The sequence below is a fragment of the Schistocerca nitens genome, chromosome 7 (genome assembly GCF_023898315.1).
Source record: "Schistocerca nitens isolate TAMUIC-IGC-003100 chromosome 7, iqSchNite1.1, whole genome shotgun sequence".
Lineage (NCBI taxonomy): Eukaryota > Metazoa > Arthropoda > Insecta > Orthoptera > Acrididae > Schistocerca > Schistocerca nitens.
In genome coordinates, this window is record NC_064620.1 from 635,859,730 (window position 1) to 635,879,957 (window position 20,228).

The 20,228-nt window shown below is 40.9% G+C and overlaps 1 protein-coding gene across 1 annotated transcript in view; it reads right to left on the reverse strand.

Annotated features, from left to right (window-relative positions):
- LOC126195236 (uncharacterized) overlaps window positions 1-20,228 on the reverse strand; it is a 233,811-nt gene that overhangs the window by 129,684 nt on the left and 83,899 nt on the right. The window contains exon 3 of the mRNA XM_049933762.1: window positions 265-476. Within this exon, the coding sequence (XP_049789719.1) occupies window positions 265-476 (212 nt within the window). The remainder of the gene's footprint in view (window positions 1-264; window positions 477-20,228) is intronic.

Sequence of the window (20,228 nt, forward strand, 5' to 3'; positions counted from 1 at the left end):
GGAGGACCAGTTCAGTTAGCAATAAGCAACCTAAGCAGCAGTTACCACATGAAACAGGTTGCCGACAAATGAGGCCTTTCCATCAGTTAATCCTGCATTCTCTCAATTATATGAAACAATCTTACATTAGAATAAATTTGATGGGCAACAGTAAATAACAACAACCACCTTGTAGAGTAGTAGCAAAAAAATAAAAGTGACAACAGTAAAAAACAAAAAAAGCTGAAACACATCAATGTAAAGAATAGGAAGGCAGTTGTATACCTGTCATCAAATGTTTTCTTCCCAGCAACAATCTTTGCTGCCATAAGGTCTTCTGCAGCCCGAACAGTTTTTTTCGGTGTTTTACGGAGGTCTTCAGTTTCAGAGGCTTTCCTGTTCTCTGCTTTTTGCTTTTCAAGTGCTTGTTTGCCTCTTATTTTTGCTTGGTCAGAAATTCTTTCTATTTGTGCAGCCAAAACTGACACTGGGTCTGGCTACAAAAATTGTCAATTTGAAAATGTACAATTATAACATTGGACAAATACTTATAAGTGTTGGTATATTACAGTGCATTGAAATCAATAACCATAGGAAGAGAAGTATTTATCTCCCAGGCAGCAGAGATAGTTTTCTTGTTCTTTTTTTTCCGGACATTTGATAGACAATAACTAAGCATAATGACAAAATCAGTAGCATTAACAGTACTTAAGTTTTCATCATGAGCCACTTTTTCCTAAACATACAGAATGATTGACAGTAAATGGTGAATGCCATCATTCTGTAACAACTGGTAAACTGAGGGTAGAGCACATTTCAATCTTGTTCAGTGTGTCATGTTTAACATTCACGGCTTATGCTCTAACTACTGTGTGGAAAATATAGACTGCACCATTTGGTTTGCACACACACTTACTTTTTCCGAGTAGATATCTATAATATCAGTCAAGACCCGACAGACATGACATTTAGTAGCCCTTGTTGATGTAAGTTGGAGAATATAACAACTTGTTATAGTTTTCAAACTTTTTTAAAAATGTATGAACTTGGCAGGATCACAAAAATGAATTACATGAAACATTTTGCAAACTTACTAGGTGCAGTCATTTGGATGTATTATGCACATAATCTAAGGAACATGTAAAAATATCAAGATTAAATAAAGGATTAGGCTCATCAATGGGATACTCCTGTAAATGTGGACGGTTTGCAAAAGAAAGATTAATGAAAAGGCATACAAGCTTCATTTTTGTATAAAAGAGTTGCAAATTTCTGTGAAGATAATTGTACTGTGGCTTTCACAACACAACACCATGCAACTACTGTGATACAAAAATTAAATGTAAGGGATTACAGACTAGCACCACCCTCTTACTGAGTAAATGTTAAAAAGAGGAATCTTTACATTACCGACAACAGTATACAGTTGCATGAGCATAGCAATACATGAGGGAGTTTGCTGTGAGTTGCAGCTGAAAATGTGTCACTATTATTTGTAACTGTATATAGTTTTCCATTGGGAAACTGTGAGCTGCTTATCAACACCTTGCTTCTTTACTTGTATACGGCTCATAGGAAGTCAAAAATGAGTTACGAGAATTGGTTTAAGAACTGGGAGGAATATTCAATTAAATTAAACAGTTACTTTATCACCTTAAAAAAGAGAAAGTTTTATACTTACAGCTGGACAGGGCAATTAACTGGCAGGCATACTTATTCAAACTGAAAAAAGCTTTGCAGGTTTGAATAATGCAACAATCAATGAAAAGGTTTTTTTATTTATTATTATTATTATTATTTTTTGTTTATGCTAACACGAGCGTGATACCACCTGCTGAACTGCACAAATCTATTTGTAGATGTATTTGAGAGGATGAGATAATGGAAACTTGATAATACACACAATTGAAAACAAAACAGAAATTTATGCTGGATACACACTACTTTTCACTGTTTTAGGTGACAAGTGGCACAGTAGCCAACAGCAGATATAAACCTGCCTACACTCCAGGATTTTCATAACTGTCCGCATACTTAAAAAATGAATCAGAAACACAGATAATTAATAATGACAATAAAAACACTATACACTTAAACCAGATGAGGTGCACACAGCTATCCAAGGTATGAAGTATGGAAAGGCAGACAGAGGTGATGGTGTTTCAACAGAAATGGTTAAATCTGGAGGCAAAATAACATAACAGAAAGTTCCATAATTATTCACAGACTGTCTGTGGAGGCAGACTATCCCCAAAACTTTGAACACTGCACCTATTCTATCTCAGTATCAGCATCCTTTCTGTCATGCTGGACAAGATTGAAGAGACTATCACCACCAACCCCACAAAAAAACTCTGCATTTTAATCAGGCAAAGGAACAAGCTGGATACAGCACAATGGACCATCTGCAAGTCATGAATGAAATTACTGAGCTGAGCAATGAGAAAGAATTGCTAGGTTTTATGGGATACACTGATTTTTACAAAGTCTTTGCCTGTTTCAATAAAATCTGCAGAAACAGCCATTAAGAAACAAGACACATATTCAATCTGTCTTTCTGTACTGGATAAAGCGTACAGCTGCCATTCGATCTCGTCAGGGCAGTGAGAACTGCGAGCTGAAGAAGTAGTCAGGCAAGATAATTCCACACCTCCAAAACTATTACCAGTTTTTTTTTGCATGAAGTTTTCAGATTCCTAAACTGAGAAAATGAAGAGTACAATGTAGTGTAACATACAAAGGGTGTTCAAAAAGTTTTGCACAGTTGTCTCTATTTTTTTATATTTTTTGCAGGAGGAGAATGAAATTATTTGTGAACATACTTGGAACATTTAGCTGTAAGTTGGTACAGAAAAGTATTTTCTTTTACTGATAGGTGAGCCATAACGGATTGTTAATTAGATGTCAGGTTGTGACAACAGTCGGTGATGGAGTTCATCTTCAAGACCGGTGATTACTCAGCCACATCGATTCACAGGAAGTTGCTCCCTGTTTATGGGAGGACACAGTGTATCACAGCAGTATCCAGCAGTGGTTGCAGTGGTTTGAAGAAGATGATTTCTCTCTACTGAACAATCCACAATGTGGTAGACCATCAGCGGCAGTGAGTGATGTGAATAAGGAGACCATTGACCAAGTCATCCAAAATGACATATGTGTGATGACACGACAGCTTGCTGAAATGACTCGTTTGTCACTGGGTAATGTGGTATCACTGGTACAGTCACTAGGGTACCGAAAAATCTGTGCACATTGGGTACATTAGTGACAAGAGAAATGAAAACAATGAGCAAGAATGTGTGCGAGGTTCTCATGAAGAGCTTTACCAGAGAGTGGAAACAGAGTTTTGACGGCATCATTACCCAGGATGAAACATGGTTATTTTTGCCCGAATCAGAGAGCAAAACCCAATCCACGGAGTGGTGTCATCCAGGTTCCATCCGGAAGAAGAAACCAAGACTTTCATGAACAACAGGCTGGAAGGTGATGGCCTCCTCCTTCTGGAATCAGTGTGGTGTAACTTTCATTGACGTTTTGGAACCTGGCTCCACAATTAATCAGCTGTTTGTCATTGGACAAGCTGCGACATGCCATCAAGACCTACAGATCACAGCTTAAGGGTCAGCTCATCAGACTACACCATGACAATGCCAAACCCCATACAGCCCTTATGAAGCAGGAAAAAATCTGGAAAATGGGTAGGAAAATTGTTCCTCATCCTCCCTACAGTCCGGACTCAGCTCCGTCTCATTTTTACCAATTTGGTCATCTGAAGGCCCACCTGCGTGGTAAACCATTTGATAGTGAGAAAGACCTTATTTCCTGTGTCAAGGGATGGTGTAAAAGTCAATCCCCAGAATTTTACCAAAAAGTGTTTACATCATGGAAAGAACATGGGCCAGATGCGTCACAGCTGATGGAGGCTACATTGAGTAGGCTCAATGTATAGCTAAAAGTTCAGATTATGTTCACAAAAAATTTCATTCTCCTTCTGCAAAAAATAAAAAAAATTAGAGATGGGTGTGCAAAACTTTTTGAACACCCTTTGTATATAAACCACTTTTGTCTTTCTGGTGATGTAGTATTTGCCTGTAGTACAGATAAGACAGTAATAAATTAAGGCTGAAAGGAGGCCTGAAAAATAAATACGAAGGCTGTCCAGACAGTATCCACCCATACTCTTTATTGTTGAAACCAACCATGGTACCAAGATGTTTGTGCTCTCTATATTTATAGGCATACACAGTGTGCATGATTGATTTTTTTTTAATGGCTTAAGGAACAACCAGTTGCTGGTTAGCTATTGACAAGTAACCACAAGTAAGTGGTAGTCCTTGGATTTTGAGCTGTGGGCAAAATGACACATAAGTGGAACAATGCTATTGCATCAAATTTTGATTTCAGCTTGGTGATTCTCAAGTCGAAACACTTTGCAAGATTTGAAAAGTGTTTGGGATGAAGCAATGGGTACCACACAGATTAAGAAGTGGTAACACTGCTTCAAAGATGGCCACTCATCAGTGAAAAGTAAATCATGTTCAGGTAGACCCTCGACATCCACAAATGAGGTTACTGATCTGCAAGGACCCTGGTGATGCAATGTTGACAGAGAACCTGCAGACAAGGTTAAAATTAGTACTGGGTCCATGCACTCCATTTGGCCCTCAGGAGGATCTCAGCAAAATTTCTACCAAAGTTGCCTACTACTGAACAGAAGCATCTTTGTTCAGAGATCGCACAGGAAAGGCTGGAAACTGTGAATCGTAATGCCAAGCTATTGACAAAGTGATCACTGGTGATGAGTCCAGAGTTTATGGGTATGACCCAGAAAAAGTTCCGATCCTCACATCCATCATCCCTGAGACCCAAAAAAGGGAGAGAAATCTGCAGCAATGTGAGTCATGCTGACTGTCCTTTTTTATTCCAACAGTGTGGTCCATCACGAGTATGCCACAGAAGGTACTAATGTAATTAAGGAGTGCTAAGAAGAGGTTCTGTGTCACCTTTGTGAAGCAGCGTGAGGTAAACAACCAGACTTGTGGGCAGCAGGCAACTGTCACCTTCACCGTGATAATGCACCTGCTCATTGTTATCAATCAATTCAGAGGTAAAATTAAAACAACTGCAGCCCTCGGTCGTGAAAATGAAGCCTTTTGACCTAGTTTTTGGCCACTTCCAAGAGTGCCTTCATCAGAAATAAAACATTTAAAACTGGCATGCCACGTATAAAATAAATATGAAGTGATAATGCTTTGTGACAGAAGTGTTATCACTTCATACTTATTTTATATGTGACGTGTCAGTTTCAAATGTTTTATTTCTGATGAAGGCTCTCTTAGAAGTAGCCAAAACCTAGGACAAAAAGACTTCATTTTCGCGACCGAGGGCTGCAATTGTTTTAATTTTACCTTTTAATAGTCACTGACAATGCAGCCATGTTTAAAGCTGATTCAGAGGTTTTTGGCCAAATACAACACGGCTGTGGTTTGTCAACCTCCCTAATCCCCTGATCTAGCACTGAGTTACTCACAGCTTTTCCCTCAACAAAGAGAGACTCTGAAAGGGACTAGATTTCACAACAGGGACAGTATGCAGAATTCGACGGAGCAGCTGCGCATTGTCCAAAAAGTAGCTTTCCAGCAATGCTTCCAGCAGTGGCAGCACCACTGGGAGAGGTGTGTAAAAGCTGAAGTGTGTCTATACTCCATTCATCATAAGAATAAACCTCATGCAAACACTATGTATTCTGCCACGTTTGCTGGAACCTCACTGGATTACATTTCACGTAGAGCAGAAGCCAAGCTGTCACGAACACAGTCAAGTAAGATAATGAGGATAGGTTTTATGCTGTGCATTACACTTACATCGACTCAGCAGTAATACAGGAGAACAGCTTTACTGGTGCATTTAACTTGGAAAGCACTGGCCAGCCACCTGGTCGAACTAATCTGCAGTGATGTGAATAGTTGTAATAAAGACGCAAAAATAGGCAAGCAGAGAACAATACAGTCTAAAATGTCAGTTTTTGAACAGAAGGAAATAATGGTAAAACTCAGGCAATATGCTTCTTAGGTGACCTGCACGAAAACACAACATGCTCTCGAACTTAGCTAACGTAGCATCGTAATTAAAAATGAGAGTGATGAAAAGTCTTAACTTTAACAAGGGTAAATTTTTCTGCACGAGCTATGTGTGGCGTAAAAGCACTCTGCTGGAATTGCACCATGTAGTTAAATATTGAACCCACTGAAGGTATTACAGCAGTTGTCTGGTAACTTCTGAACTTCTTCCATATCAGGCTCTGAGGAATGCGACCCAAGGTGTTGGAGATATCAAGGGTCAACAACAACACTGTTTTCTATGTTCAAATCAGGAAACAGGGAATGAACAGTGGTTCCCGAATCTGATGAATATTACCCCAAACAACAGGAGAGGGAGTAAAACTTATAAAACAGCTCTGAGACGAATGCTCACTAGCTTTTTGCTATCCCTGGAAATGCGGCAACACTTTAACATAGCTGTTTATAATGGACACAATTCACCATCATGGGATGGCATTTAAAAATGTGGTACTAGCAGTGTGATCCCTGTGTTGTCAGGGGGCTCAGCCAAGTGGGTACTTAACAGCCCCACCACAAGGACTGGCTACCGTGCTGGTGATCTAGCAGAAAGGGGGCCAGGGTGCAAGGGGAAAGGGGAGGGGAGGGGAGGGGGAGAGGAACCTGCACCATGGAAACTATGTTGGGAGTTCATCCTCAAATGGCTCACATTGAACGGAAAACATTGGAAATGGAGGTCAAACACCAAGGAGACCAAAAATGCCAAAAAGGAGATGGAAACAGCAAACTAAACAATAGCACATACAAAAAACAAAGCTGGGAGGATAGCCAGGTCAATATACAGAAGTCCACCAAGAGGGAAAGGAGGGGGCAGGGAGAAAGGAGCAAGGACAGGAAAGGAGAGGAACAGGGACAGTAATGCAGTCTGGAAACAGGAAGGAGACTGCAATAGCTTGGGGCCCCATGCACATCACACACATACCCACAAAAGGGACTGTGGGCCCCATGGGTGGGTGAGGTATGGAAGATTCCATGCCAGTAAGGATAGCATTTGTAAGGTATTCTACCAGGTCATCAAAGCAGGAGAAATGGTGTTCATCGAAAGTGGTCATTTAGGAACAGAGCTGCCAATCAGCTTTGCAAAGCTACCATTTGGTTGGATGCACAGATGGGATAGGCATTAGCAAACAAATGACAACGGAGAAATGGTCACTCGAGTGTGTATCAGAGAGAACAGACCACATGAGGCTACAAGCAAGCAGAGCAGTACAGATTGAAAAGTCCAAGGCGGAAAAGGAGTGCATGGAATCAGAAAGAAATGCAAGTGTACCTGTGTTCAAACAGATGAAATTGAAGATATCTACTAGGAGCGAGCCTCTCAGACAGGGGCATGGTGAACCCCAAAGGGGATGGTGGGCAGTAAAGTTGGCGAGGAGCATCAAGGGAGGAGGAAGTTGAGGAATAAATTAATGTCTGCTCTGGTGACAGCAGGAGACGAGAATGAATAGGCATTACAAACAGAGAAGGCAAAACCAGGAAGGGAAAGATAGATAGCAAAAACTTCAAGATGGGTATGCAAGGAAATACAGAAACTATAGATGTTGTCTCAAATGAGCAACTTGACTCCTCCATGAGCCTGAGACCCCACCTCAGGAGGAAGGTCAAAACAGACTGAAGTGAGGTGTTGGCAGTGAAAACAATTGTGAGGGTGTAATTTTGTTTCCTGGAGGCAGAAAAAAACTGGACAGTATTATCACAAGAGGAGCTATAATTCAAACCTAGTGGATATGATGCCACGAGTGTTATATTGGAGAATAACCATATCTGATGATACACAGGAGATGCGTCAAATAAGATGGTAGTAACTGTGGGGGCTGCCGAGCGGCAGAATTCGAACATGCACAAGGACCAAGTTCAGAGGCTGGAGGCACTTAGTCCATTAGTTCGACAAAGGTGTCTGTATTCCTTTGACTGGCAAGTGGACTGGTTGTTGGTGGTGCGTCCCGGTGAAGCAGAGGTCAGCTGGGTGAGGGTACCGCACGATGACGTGGTTGAAGAAGAATGCCGAGGTGAAAAAAGGGAAGATCGTTTGCGTTTGTTTGACTCCTTAGAACATTGGCATTTGTCAGCTGAAAAGCCAGATGTTGGCTGGCTAGATATGCACAGACAGTCATTGCAGGAATACTCCTTTTTGGATTGGTGTGTAGCGAGAACAGTACTAAGATTGTATAAAATGCATATTTGAACCATCAGCTGTTTTTATTTTAAATCCAAATATCTACCAGTTTCTGTCTTGGACCATCTTCATGGCATCAATGGTATGCTAAAACTTATTTGTGTTCTTTTAAATTTTTGGGAACAGGAGGGCTATGCTTGTTAAAACAATTACTCTCTAATTTCATTGTATAACTGTGTGAGCAACAGGTTATTTTTCAGAATTTTTGGATGGTTACAAAACTATATTTTCATAAGTTACTGGTACGAGTGTTTTGGATATGTAACTTATTTCATAGCAAATCAATGTTTGAGGTTCACAGTTACTGTGAAAGAACAGATCACCCCCTGGATTTCATTGTATATCAATGCAGATAAACGTGCATTTTCGCGAATTTGTGGATGCTACCATCGTCCTGTGCATAATCTAATTTGTAGTAAATCAATGTTTGTGATTTATTTATTGTAACAATATTCTAACTAATGTACTGTGTTACATGTATGTCTCCTTAAAGAGGAGTAGCCTTATATATTAGCTGTATTTATTGTAAATTAATTCTGTTTTAGTTTGCTAACAAAAGTTTTAGGAAACTAATAATTTTTTTAATACAGATTTTTCTGTTACCTTAACAGATCTCATTTTGTGTTTTCGCTCCAATTTTTATTGGAAATTAAGAATTATTTAGCTCAACAGATTGAAAGATAATTGGGGGGGGGGGGTAATTTAAATGTTATTTGTTCACTGTTCTGTACTACATTGCACCATTAAAATGCATCTCCACTGTGAATGCTGTTTCTGAATACGGAAATAGTTTGTTGACACTCTTAAACAGCTTGAAATCATCGTGACTACCACCAAACGACTGGCAGCGGCTGCAATCGTCATGTTGGAAGAGCTCCTGTGAGTCATGTGCCTGTGGTATCAGTACCAAAGGGTCCTGAAGTAGTGTCTTCTCCTGTGGATCCTGTCTCCTCTGTAGAAAGTACAGGATCTGTCACCACTTGTCCACTTGACTGCGAGTGGCGTTTCAACGGTAGAGCCAGGCGTCTTGTACAGGGTGGACAAGGATGAACATGGTTGAGGTGCAGTCCTCCTCTAAAACTGAAACTGAGCCAATGGGATTCATTTAACCTGTTTTGGGGAAACAGGTTTTGCTGGTGTCAAGAGGAGCCAGATGTAAAAGGATAGGAGTCTATTAATTTTTTGTTCAAACATATGGCAAACAATAGTACCCCTTAGTGAGATATCTGCAAGGGACAGGAAAGGACACCAGCTGCGCTCACTGTATGTGCCTGGGGGCCACATCCAACATGTTGAGAAGGCTATTCCAGGAGCCACTGAGGAAACAGTGCACAACCAACTGCAGATTGTGGCTCACATTGGAACAAATGATGCCTGCCGTCTGGATAACGACAGCCGTGGGAAATCCAGAAGAATCAGGCTAAGACTGAAAGAAATGCCTCCCACAGGTGAGAGCATTAAAATCCTAATGGTTAACTGCCAAAGCATTTGCAACAAAGTGCCATAGTTTGAAGTGCTGCTGAAAAGCAGTGAAGCTCACATTATACTGGGTACAGAAAGATGGTTGAAACTTGAAATTGATAGCAGTGAGATTTTTGGAGAAAAATTAAAACTCAAGTCCACTGAGATATAAATTGAAGCTGCTTGTGAGACTGTTGACGCAAGACTTAGCGTCAGGGTTGTGCGTAAAATGATAATTGGATCCTATTGCCCATCAGACTCATCTCCTGATGTACATAAACTTTAGAGAAATCCTCAGTTTACTGGTATGCAAGATCCCCAATCATACTATAATCATCAGTGGAGACTTCAATCATCCAACAATTAATTTGGAAAATTACAATTTTGTTAGTGGTAGGCATGATAAGACATCTCTGAAAACAATGTGGAACAGATAGCTTGGAACCCCACTCATGAAGGTAATATATTGGATCTATAGCCAACAAATAGATCTGACCTCTCTGACAATGTCCACATCAAAACTGGTATCAGTGACCATGATGTGATTGTGGAAACAATGATTACCAAAGTATAAAGGACAACTAAAACAAGCAGAAAGATGTTCAGAAAACTCAATTAAAAAATCAGTAATGTCAGATGTCATGAGGAATTTGAAACTTTCAGCACAGGGCAGGAGCATATAGAGGAACTATGGCTCAAGTTTAAAAGAATAATTGACCATGCATTGGACAGATATGTATCCAGTAGAACAGTTCATGATGGGACAGACCCTCCATGTTATCCACTATCAGTTTCTTTAAAGAGACACAGAGTACTACACGATAGGTGTAAATCAAAGCATAGGGCTACAGATACAGAGATGCTGAATGAAAAGTATTTTGCTGTCAAGGGGGCAATGTGTGAAGCTTCCAATGACTACTGTATCAGAATACTGTCAAATGATCATTCACAAGGCCAAAGAAATTCTGGTTGTACATAAAGGCTGTCAGTGGCACTAACGGTAGTGACCAGTTGCTAGTGAAGGAATTTAAACTGAGTGTAGTAAAGCAAAAGCCAAAATGCTTAACCTCATATTCACATGTCCCTTTGCAAAGGAAAACTAAGGAGAACTATCCTAGTTAAATCCTTGTACCGCTGGAAAGATGAGTGAAATAAGTATTAGCATCAGCTGAAATCATTAAAACTAAACAAAGCTCCAGAGCCCAATGGAATCCCTATCAGATTCTACACTGAATTTGCAGCTGAGTTAGCCCCTCTTCTAACTATAACTATCACAGATCCCTCAAAAATAAAACAGTGCCCAGTTCTTGGAAAAAAGCACGAGCCATGCCCATCTACAAGAAGGGTAGTGGAAGTGTCCAATGTCCTCGACATTGATTTGTTGCGGAATCTTATAACATTTTCCGAGCTCAAATATAATGACGTATTTTGAATGGAATGGCTTTCTCTATGCCAACCAGCATGGATTTCAAAGACATCTATCATGTGAAGCCCAACTCGCACTTTTCTCACATAACATACTGAAAGCTTTGGATCAAGGTACTCAGATAGATTTAGTATTTCTTGATTTCTGAAAAGCATTTGACTTAGTACCACACCTAAGCTTATTGTCAAAAGTATGATCATATAGGGTATCAAGTAAAATTTGTGTTTGGATTGAGGACTTCTTGGTTGAGCGGTCACAGCATGTTGTCTTGGATGGAGAGTCATTGTCAGATGTAGAAATAAGTTCAGATGTGCCCCAGAGATGTGTGCTGTTTATGTTGTTTATTAATGAGCTAGCAAACAATATTAACAGTAACCTCAGACTTTTCGCACATTATGCACTTATCAATAATGAATCACTGTCCAAAAGAAGCAGCATAAATATTCAGCCAGACCTTAATACGAATTCAAAGTGGTGCAAAGATTCATAACTTGCTTTTAATGTTCAGAATTGTAAAATTGTGCACCTCTTTAAATGAAAAAACATAGTATCCTGTGACTACAATATCAATCAGTCACTGTTGGAATCAGCCAATTCATAAAAATACCTGGGTATAACGCTTTGCAGGGATATAAAATGGAATGATCAAAAAGGCTCAGTCATGGGTATAGAAGGTGGTAAGCTTCATTTTATTGGTGGGTCATTCCATGTCAATTCAGCACACCTCTCAACCTGACCCTCTCGTATTTCTTTCAAATTTAGTGCATTCAATGACCCAGATAAGAGACGGAAATATACTAATTTGCAGACGTGTATTACAACTGTGAAGAAAGTTACAGGTCTGGAAAGTTTGAAATTTGTGCTAAATTCACAACATAAATGAATTACAGTAATTATGGTTCCAATTCAGTTACAGCAATGAAAATGGTACAATTGGAAAGCTAACGAATAGATCTTTACATTGATACACCACATGGCAGGTTTCTGAGAATTTTCATACTAAAGGTCACTGGCCTTGACCTTGAATATCTCAAAACACCCTATCTTCAATTTTTTTGAAAAAAAAATATTTAATTGCTCCAGTATGTTACTATAAATATGGTAAATATCAAGATGGCACACCAAAGGCATCATGCACAAAAAATTATTTTGTCAAGTTAAGTACACCATCAACATGCAGTAAGCAGCTACGTGTCCTGTATTTTCTATAACACCAGCCAATAGCAGTTACTTTTATTCAGACCAGTTCTAGCTGTGAACAGCCAATGGGAGACACTTTTATTTCAACCAATCAACATTAGTCTGTTTTAGTGAACAGCCATCAGAGAGACTTTTTTCAACTAGTCACCATTAGTCCACTGATCTCTATGAACTATGCAAACTTTGTTTCAAACGTTTTTTGGCTGTGGCTTGTTTAACGAAGTGCAAAGGTGTTGTAAAGTAATATTTAGTAAAAAATGGATTTCAAGTCAAAATTGTGTTGTTGCAATCTGTTTAGGGAACAAGGTCATGCAAGAGGGCAGAAGAATTAAAGGAATGTTCAGGAGTGGATGATAAACAAATACCCTAAGGTGGAAAAATTTGCAGTACATGTAGAAAAAAATATTGCAAAACCCAACAATCACTGCAGATGTTGCCTCAGTTGTGCCAGGTACTTCCAGAGAAGATTTAAGTGAAGATGAAGTAGCATCAGATCTGACAATCAATGCTTTAAATAGTAGTCTTAAGTATTTATGTGAATCTCCTGTGAAGAAAAAGAGGCTTCAGTGTGAGAAAAAATACCCAAAGCAAAAACTGGAAAAAACTAGCCTCTGTGTTGGAGAATACTTATGTGGCACAACTGGAAAAAGAAGAGAGTGAAAATAGAGAAAGTGAAATTATCACCCAGCTGAAAGATAAGTTTCACATTTCAGACCGCATGTGCGGCAAAACACAAATTCTAACTGTGCTTCCAAACAGTTGGAGTATGAGGAAAACTATGAAAGAATTTTCTGCTTCAGATTACATGGTAAGGAGAGCAAAACAGTTAGTAGCAGAACATGGTGTATTAGCGACACCAAATCTAAAGTCAGGTAAGACAGTAGGTGAGAATACTGTTCAGTGTGTGCATCATTTTTACTGTGACCATGATGTGAGCCATATGATGCCAGGAAGAAAAGACTGTGCCTGTGAAAGAAAATGGAATTACAGTACATAAACAAAAACAGCTAATGTTGCACAACCTTAAGGAACTGTGTGCATATTTCAGAAGATAAATACCTAGATATAAATAATGGATTCTCCAAAATTTTTGAGTTGCGGACAAAGCACTGTGTTCTTGCCAATGCCAGTGGAACCCATGCTGTTTGCATGTGTGTCTTGCACCAGAATTTCAAGTTAATGATTGAAGTTTGTAAACTTAACAAAGAGTGAATAATACACATTACCATCATACAAGCACTGTATAGCATTTGTTACAAATAATCCTGCATTACGAGCATGTTTCTTAGGTTCATGTCCCAATTGTCCAGGCGTGACAAGACTAACTGGTTTCTGTATGGTCTGTTTGGTAAGAACTGCATTGACAAAACTGCATATTAGTGTTGGTTAACTACAGGCAGGGTAGTTCTAGAGGCTATAATAAAGTCAAAAGATGATTTCATTGAGGTGTTTGCATCGAGATTACAACAGCTCCTACCGCACTCATTTATCTCCCAGCAGCAGTCACATTTCTGTAAAATCACTAAGGAAGGTCTCAAGGTAAATGAGTTTCTTGTTCTGTGTGACTAGGCAGAAAATTACTCCTTCACCATTCAGGATGAGGTATACAGATTCCACTGGAATAATTCACAGGCTACAATTCACTCATCTGTAGCTTACTACAGAGACTCAACCACTAATGAAATACAACATGTATCATACACGGAAATATCTGACTGCCTTCAGCATGATAATCTGTGTGTGTGTGTGTGTGTGTGTGTGTGTGTGTGTGTGGTGTGTTCTTTCTACACAAATTTCATCAATTTCTTAAAATGTCAGTTTTCAAATCCAAAGCACATTTATTACTTTTTGTATGGATGTGCTGCCCAATACAAAAACAGATATAGCTTTATGAATCCATCCTACCGTCAAGAAGATTTTGATGTTACAGCAATGGCATTTTTTTGCTACAGTGCATGGTAAAGGACCTTGTGATGGGGTAGCAGGGACTGTAAAGAGATTAGCAAGACTTGCCAGTCTCAAGCGACCTTACGAAAATCATATTTTCACATCATGACAATTGTTTGATGGTGCAAGGAAAATATTTCTTCATGTGTCATCCATTACACATCGGTTTCCCATCATGATGAAGATACAGCCATACAAAAATACAACGATGATTCCAGGTACCCTCAAGCTTCATGGTTCAAGGTTTAGTAAAGACAAAGACACATTCTGCTTCTTTAGTGAGTAGATAAGAGTCAGTGATTGCTGTGGTGAATGAAATGCTGTTAACAAATATACATGGCTTTGTTACCTGTATGTGTGACAGTCATTGGTGAGTTGCATATGTCTTACAGACATGTGAAGAAACAGATGAAGTAAAGGTCAACTTCTTGCATCCACATGGACCATCTCTGTCATTTGTGTTTCCTGCCAGACCAGACAGTTGCATCATCAGAAGATGTGATATTATCACAAGAGTGGATCCAGTGACACCTACTGGAAGGACATACAATCTGCCTGGATCAGATCTGGTGAACATTAACAATTTAGTTGGGGAACTATGAGGAGAGATCTAATAACTTTTCATTGCCTTTTCATAACAAATGTAATGTAAATAATGTAATGTAATATAAATAATTCATAATACCACTATAATAATGTAAACCATATTTTGTACAATATTACTTATGGATTGTACTTTATCATAATTTGTGTTCCATATATGTGTGTGTGAACTTCTTCATTTCGGTAGTGTATTGATGTTGACAAAATAATTTTTTGTGCATGATGCCTTGGGGAGGAGCAATTAAGAAATTTTTTTTCAAAAAAATTGAAGATGGGATGTTTTGAGATATTCAAGATCAAAGGTCAAGGTCAATGTCCTTTAGTATAAAACTTCTAAGAAACTTGTGAAGCTCTATTCGTTAGCTTTCCAATGGTACCATTTTCATTGCTGTAACTGAATTAGAACCAGAATTACAGTCATTTATGTTGTGACGGACACATGTAAATTTCACACTAATTCCAAACTTTACAGACCTATAACTTTCTTCACAGTAATAACACACACACACACACACACACACACACACACACACACACACACACCTGCAAATTGGTACTTTTCCTTTTATATGGGTCATTGAATGCACCAAATTTGAAATAAATCTGAGATGGTCAGGTTCAAAATGTTACTTTACTGTGTTGCATTGACATGGAATGACCCTCGTAGAATACGGGAGAAATGCAGTTAGTCTACAAAGGAGGTTGCATGCTTACAAATCACTTATGTGACGGGTTCTAGAATGTTGCTCAAGTGTGTGGAACCCATACCTAACAGGACTAACACGGAAAGGTGTCCCACTGGATTCCCTTTGGAACTCTGAGCACACAAGCCCATTTAAAGAGGACTAAAATGGAATATTGAACATTTGTAGAGAAGGGTAGTGCAAATGGTCATAGATTTGTTTGATCTGTGGAAGAGTGCCACAGAGATACTGAAGAAAGTGAACTGGAAGACTCTTGAAGATGGATGTAAACTATCCCAAGAAAGTCTGTTAACACAGTTTCAAGAACTTGCTTTAAATGACTCTAGTAATGTACTACAGCCCCCTACGTATCACTTACGCAGGAATTGAGATAAAAAGTTTACAATAATTACAGCATGGACAGAGGCATTCAAACAATCATTGTTCCTGCACTCCATACAAGAATGGAATGGGAAGAAATCCTTATAACAGGTACAATGGGACATACCGACTGCCAAGCAATTCACAATGGTTTGCAGAGTATATATGTGGATGTACAAGATGAGTAGGACTGAAACATAAAATGCAGGCTTGCTAAAAAGTTACATAAAATCACATTCACTCTCTCGCACTCTTTCTCCCATTAGTACACACAGGCACTTTTAACAGCACAGAAGTGAAAATGGACTTGAGGCGGATTATTAAAATTCTACTACCAGTCTAGGAAAACCATGGCATCCAGAAGAAAAATGGTTGGCTGATTAGTGAACCCTAACATATTAACTGGATGAGCTAACCATGCTTCACACACACTGAAATTTCTGCCTTAAAGTTTACGTAGTAGGTCAGATAAAACACCAAATCATAGTAGACATGGCACATTCATCCTATCACCACTTAAAATTGAGGGTGAGCTTCTACCTTCTCATCACGATATAAACTACACTCAAAATTGGTGTACTGTAATCAGCAGGCCACTTGCATCACAAGTGGGCTGTTCTTCAAGTCTGAGAAGGAAGCTGTGGTTCTGGATGGCTGTGTCCTACTCAAGAATGTGTTAACCAGAGTTCATCACTTTGACCTGGCAGGAAGGAGGTGAGCCACGGCCTTATTTCCTTTTGTGGTATGTGCAGAATTGGCCCCTGCATATTCGGCCACCACACTCAAGTTTACGGTCCATGCGCCAGGAATGGCCTCCGCCTCACCTTGGAGGTCATTTATAAATAGACACTGTACAGTCAAACTGCCCGTAGCCACCAATGTCTAGTGGTGCCAGCCTCACCACTACGTGGTGTTCAAGTCTCAGTACACAGCGTTGCACTCTTATGCCCTACTTTCATCCACGTGGTCTCACGTCCATGGCACCGTGAATACATCCTTCAGCAGGCGCCTATTCAGGTCAGCACTCCACATTTCGAAAGATCGGACGTCAGCCTTCTACCAGCCTGCCCTTCTGCCATTGCCACACTTGTCAGTCCTATTGTCAGTCCGGATATCGCCAGCCCTCGTGCTATCACTTGTCCCATCAACCTACTGTCACCCTACCCATCTCAGCCGGCCCTCCTGCCGTTCCGAGTCTGTCTGCGGCGATGGCAATCCATTTGTCAGTCTTCTCTTGAGGGACCTATTCCAGCCATCCCTCCTACCATTGCCAGCCCCTTTCATATTGATGCCTGATGCTGTTCCTGGAGCCAGTTTAGAAGTAGTGTCCTTAGGAAGCAAATGAAGGCTACAGTTAACATGGGCCACTTCACGAAGCCAAGGTGGTGAAGGGTTCACACCCATTGGGAAAGTTGAAGGTAGCGTGAAGATAAGCCACCATAGCAAGTGCCGAAAGCAGACTCCAGGGGGTAACAGAAAAGAGGGAAGCACCCCATACTGATGATCAAAGGAATCATCGAGAAAGACGCACAGGATGAGTGGCCACACATGGCAGACGAACAGCATGTACACCTGCTGAGGAGGAAGTCACAGTGGTAGTTCAGCAACTTCAGCATACAGACACTCAACCGGGCTAGCGTAAAAGGCACCCGTGGCCAAACGGATGCAATGATGGTGGATAGTGTTGAGATGGCGTAAGAAGGATGGACATACAGACACATAAACAAAGCACCCTTAGTCTGGTTTTGAATGGACAAGGGACCGGTACAAATGAAGGAGGGTGGTTCGATCGGCACTCCAGGAATTACCATTGAGGCCACGTAGGGCATCGAAGAACCACTTACAGTGGGCTGCCAGGTAAGACACAGGGGAGGACCAAGAGGGATTTCCATTGAGCATGAGCCCCACAAATTTAGTGGTTTCAACGAACGGAGAGGCAACAGGCCCAAGATGTAAAGATGGCGGGAGAAACCATTTGCGTGGCCAGAAATCCATGCAGATGGTTTGTCAGTGAAAAGCGAAAGCCATTGTCAATGCTCCGAAAGTAAAAATAATCGAGACATCACTGAAGACGCCGCTCAGTGATACAGGTCCGTGGAGAACTGCAATAGACGGCAAAATCGTCAACGAAAAGGGATCCAGAGAAGCCCAGCAGGAGCCAGGCCATTACTGGGTTGATGGCGATAGCAAAGAGGATGATGCTCAGGACGGAACCCTGAGGCACACCGTTTTCCTGGATAAAGGTGTCTGACAACGCAGAACCCACATGCACCTTGAAAACTAGGTCTTTTAAAAATGCCTGAAGGAAAAAGGGCAGGCAGGCAGCCAGCCAGCCACAGAAGTCACACGTGTAAAGAGTACGGAGGATACCAGTTCTCTAGCAGGTGTCATGGGACTTCTCCAAATAGAAAAACATGGTCACAGTCTAGGATTTTTGCAGAAAACCATTCACGGCATGGGTGGATAAAGTAACAAGATGGTCAATTGCGGAACGCCGCGCTCTAAATCTACACTGTGCATTTGTCAGTAAATTGTGAGTCTCTAGCCACCATACCAGCCGGGCAGGAATCATACTTTCCATCACCTTGCAAACACAGCTGGTAAGAGAGATGGGGCAGTAGCTAGAAGGAAGGTTTTTGTCCTTACTGGGATTAGGTATGGGTATGACGGTGGCTTCACACCAGCGTCTGGAAAATGTGACCCCCTGCCCAGATGCGGTTGTACGTGTTGAGCACAAAGTGCTTGGCCGAAAGAGAAAAGTGGTGCTGCAACATCTGAATGTGGATGGTGTCTGGTCATGGGACCGAGGATCGGGATGAACTGAAAGTACGATCTAGCTCCCTCACAGTAAAGACGGCATTGTAGCATTCATGATTCAGAGAAGAGAAGGATATCACCTGAGCCTCCTCTTCTCATTTCCAACGGAGGAAGGCAGGGTGATAGTGTGAAGAGCTCCAAGACTTCCGCAAAATGGTGGCCCGAGGTGTTGGAGATACCAACAGGATCCATGATGACATTGTCTGCTGCAGTCAGACTGGAAATTGGGGAATGGATCTCAGTCCCAGCGAGCCTTCGGAGGTTTGCCCACGTGACGGGGGAAGGGATGGAACTGTTGAAAGAACTAGTGAATGGAATCCAGCTAGCTCCTTTGCTATCCCCAAGAATGCGACAACATTTTGCATGCATCTGTTTATAGTGAATGCAGTTTGCCATTGTAGGATGATGATTAAAAATGAGGAGAGCATGTCTTCGTGCACGAATTGCATTGCGGCATGTCGCAATCCACCGAGGGCCTGAGACACGACGTGGTAAAGAGGAAGTACGAGGAATGGAACATTCTGCAGCAGTAAGGATAATGTTAGTGAAATATTCCAACTGGTCGTCACAACTGGGGAAATCTTGTTCTTCGAAGGTAGCCAGGGAGGAGTAAAGCTGCCAGTCAGCCTTAGTAAGATGCCATCTGGGCGTGCATACAGATGGGGTAGGACTCACATGGGAAATGGTCGCTGGAGTAGGTGTCAGAAAGAACGGACCACTCAAGATGATGGGCAAGCTGGGCAGTGCAGAAAAATAGGTCCAAATGCGAATAGATGTGTGGTATGCGAGGAGTCAGAAAGGAAAGTGTTAAGGCAGAAGAGTTTAAGTTGGTTAAGAATGTCAGACAAGAGAGTACCTCTCTGACAAGTCCTGGGAGAACCTCAAAGGAGATAATGTGTATTAAAGTCACCGTGTAACAAAAAGGGGAGAGGTAGCTACACAATAAGCTGAAGGAAATCTGCCCTAGTGACATCAGGTGACGGAGGAACTTAAATAGTACAGAGGTAAAAAGTCAGGTGGAGAAGGAAAAGACAAACTGCAACAGCTTGAAGATGGGTAGTCAGGGAGATGGGTTGACTATGAATGTCATCCCTTATGAGCAGCATGACGCCACCAAGAGATGGAATGCCAACTTCAGGAGGAAGGTCAACACGAATCAGTAAGAAATGTGAAAGCTCAAAGCAGTGGGCAATTTTCGTGACATGATGGACGGCAATGACACCCTGTTCAGAGAGGTAAGATTGGATTTCGGCCTCGGTTAGACTGTTGAGGAGCGTGGTGTAAATTACACCACGGGAAGAATTCCAAGTTCTATTGGCCTTGACACGAACAGGGTAGCTGTAGAAAAGCGAGGAAGCAAGCAGTTATTGTGCTTGAGAATCAGAAATGGTCTCCAAAAGCAAAGTGCCATTCCGTAAACGAGAGCAGGATTTCAC